The sequence below is a fragment of the Trichinella spiralis genome (assembly GCF_000181795.1).
Source record: "Trichinella spiralis strain ISS 195 chromosome Unknown Scfld6054, whole genome shotgun sequence".
Taxonomy (NCBI): Eukaryota; Metazoa; Nematoda; class Enoplea; order Trichinellida; family Trichinellidae; genus Trichinella; species Trichinella spiralis.
In genome coordinates this window covers 1-1,016 of record NW_003532993.1, presented here as the reverse complement: position 1 = coordinate 1,016, position 1,016 = coordinate 1, and the positions used below count along the sequence as shown (strand labels likewise).

The following is a 1,016-nucleotide window of genomic DNA, read 5'->3' as shown; positions in this document are numbered from 1 at the left end:
ACTCTTTGGAAGAATATGTCTCGACACGCGGGACAAGTGGGGTGAAATTTTGCACCCGCATATTATAGACACGTAAAATTGGGTCTTTGTGTGTTTATTTTTTTTGAAATAATAACCCCAGGATGCTTTCTCGTTACGGAAACTGTTGGAAGAAACAGAAATGTGGTTGTACGCGGATGGCGAAGCGCACCCGAAAAGAATTTATCAGCAGAAATTGACCGATATAAAGGTATAAAGAGAGCGAAAGATACGTTGTTTTGATTTTTTGCAATATATTTTTGCTTAATATAGGATCTCAGCGATCCTGTGGTGGCGCGCTATAAAGACGCACGTCTACGCCCACACGCTTTTGAAGAGCTTTCACGCAATTTACAGATGACAAAGAAAATGTACGATGCGTATGTAGCCAAGGTGTGTGTGTATCTGTAAAAATATATATATATATATATATATATATATATATATATATATATATATATATATATATATTCGAACAGAAACCAACCAACCTTGGCTACATACGCATCGTACATTTTCTTTGCCATCTGCAAATTGCGTCCAAGCTCTTCAAAAGCTTGTGGTCGTAGACCTGCTTCATTATAGCGTTCCACCACAGGATCGCTGAGATCCTAAATTAAGCAAAAATAAATTGCAAAAAATCAAATCAAACGTATCTTTCGCTTTCTTTATACCTTCATTTCGGTCAATTTCTGCTGATAAATTCTTTTCGGCTGCTCTTCGCCATCCTCGTACAACCACATTTCAGTTTCTTCCAACAGTTTCCGTAAACGAGAAGCATCCTGAAGTTAATTAATTTACAAAAAAAAATAAACAAACAAAGACCAAATTTTACGTGTCCAATAATATACGGCTGCAAAATTCCACCCAACTTGTCACGCATGTCGTAAACATATTCTTCCAAAGAGTTCTTCGCATCCTCACGTTCACGTTCCCCACGGTCCAGTTGTTCAAAGTTGATCTAACAAGACAACAACATTGACAAAAAAAATTAACAA

The 1,016-nt window shown here is 37.0% G+C and overlaps 1 protein-coding gene across 1 annotated transcript; it reads right to left on the bottom strand.

Moving 5' to 3' along the window:
* Positions 1-295: 295 nt before the first annotated feature.
* On the bottom strand, positions 296-979 carry Tsp_14330 (97 kDa heat shock protein; the record flags this gene model as incomplete). The annotated part of the gene is made up of 4 exons (XM_003366399.1): positions 296-423; positions 506-629; positions 693-800; positions 854-979. Coding segments are annotated over 4 exons (486 nt in total), but the record flags the coding sequence as incomplete, so codon positions are not given.
* Positions 980-1,016: the final 37 nt, after the last annotated feature.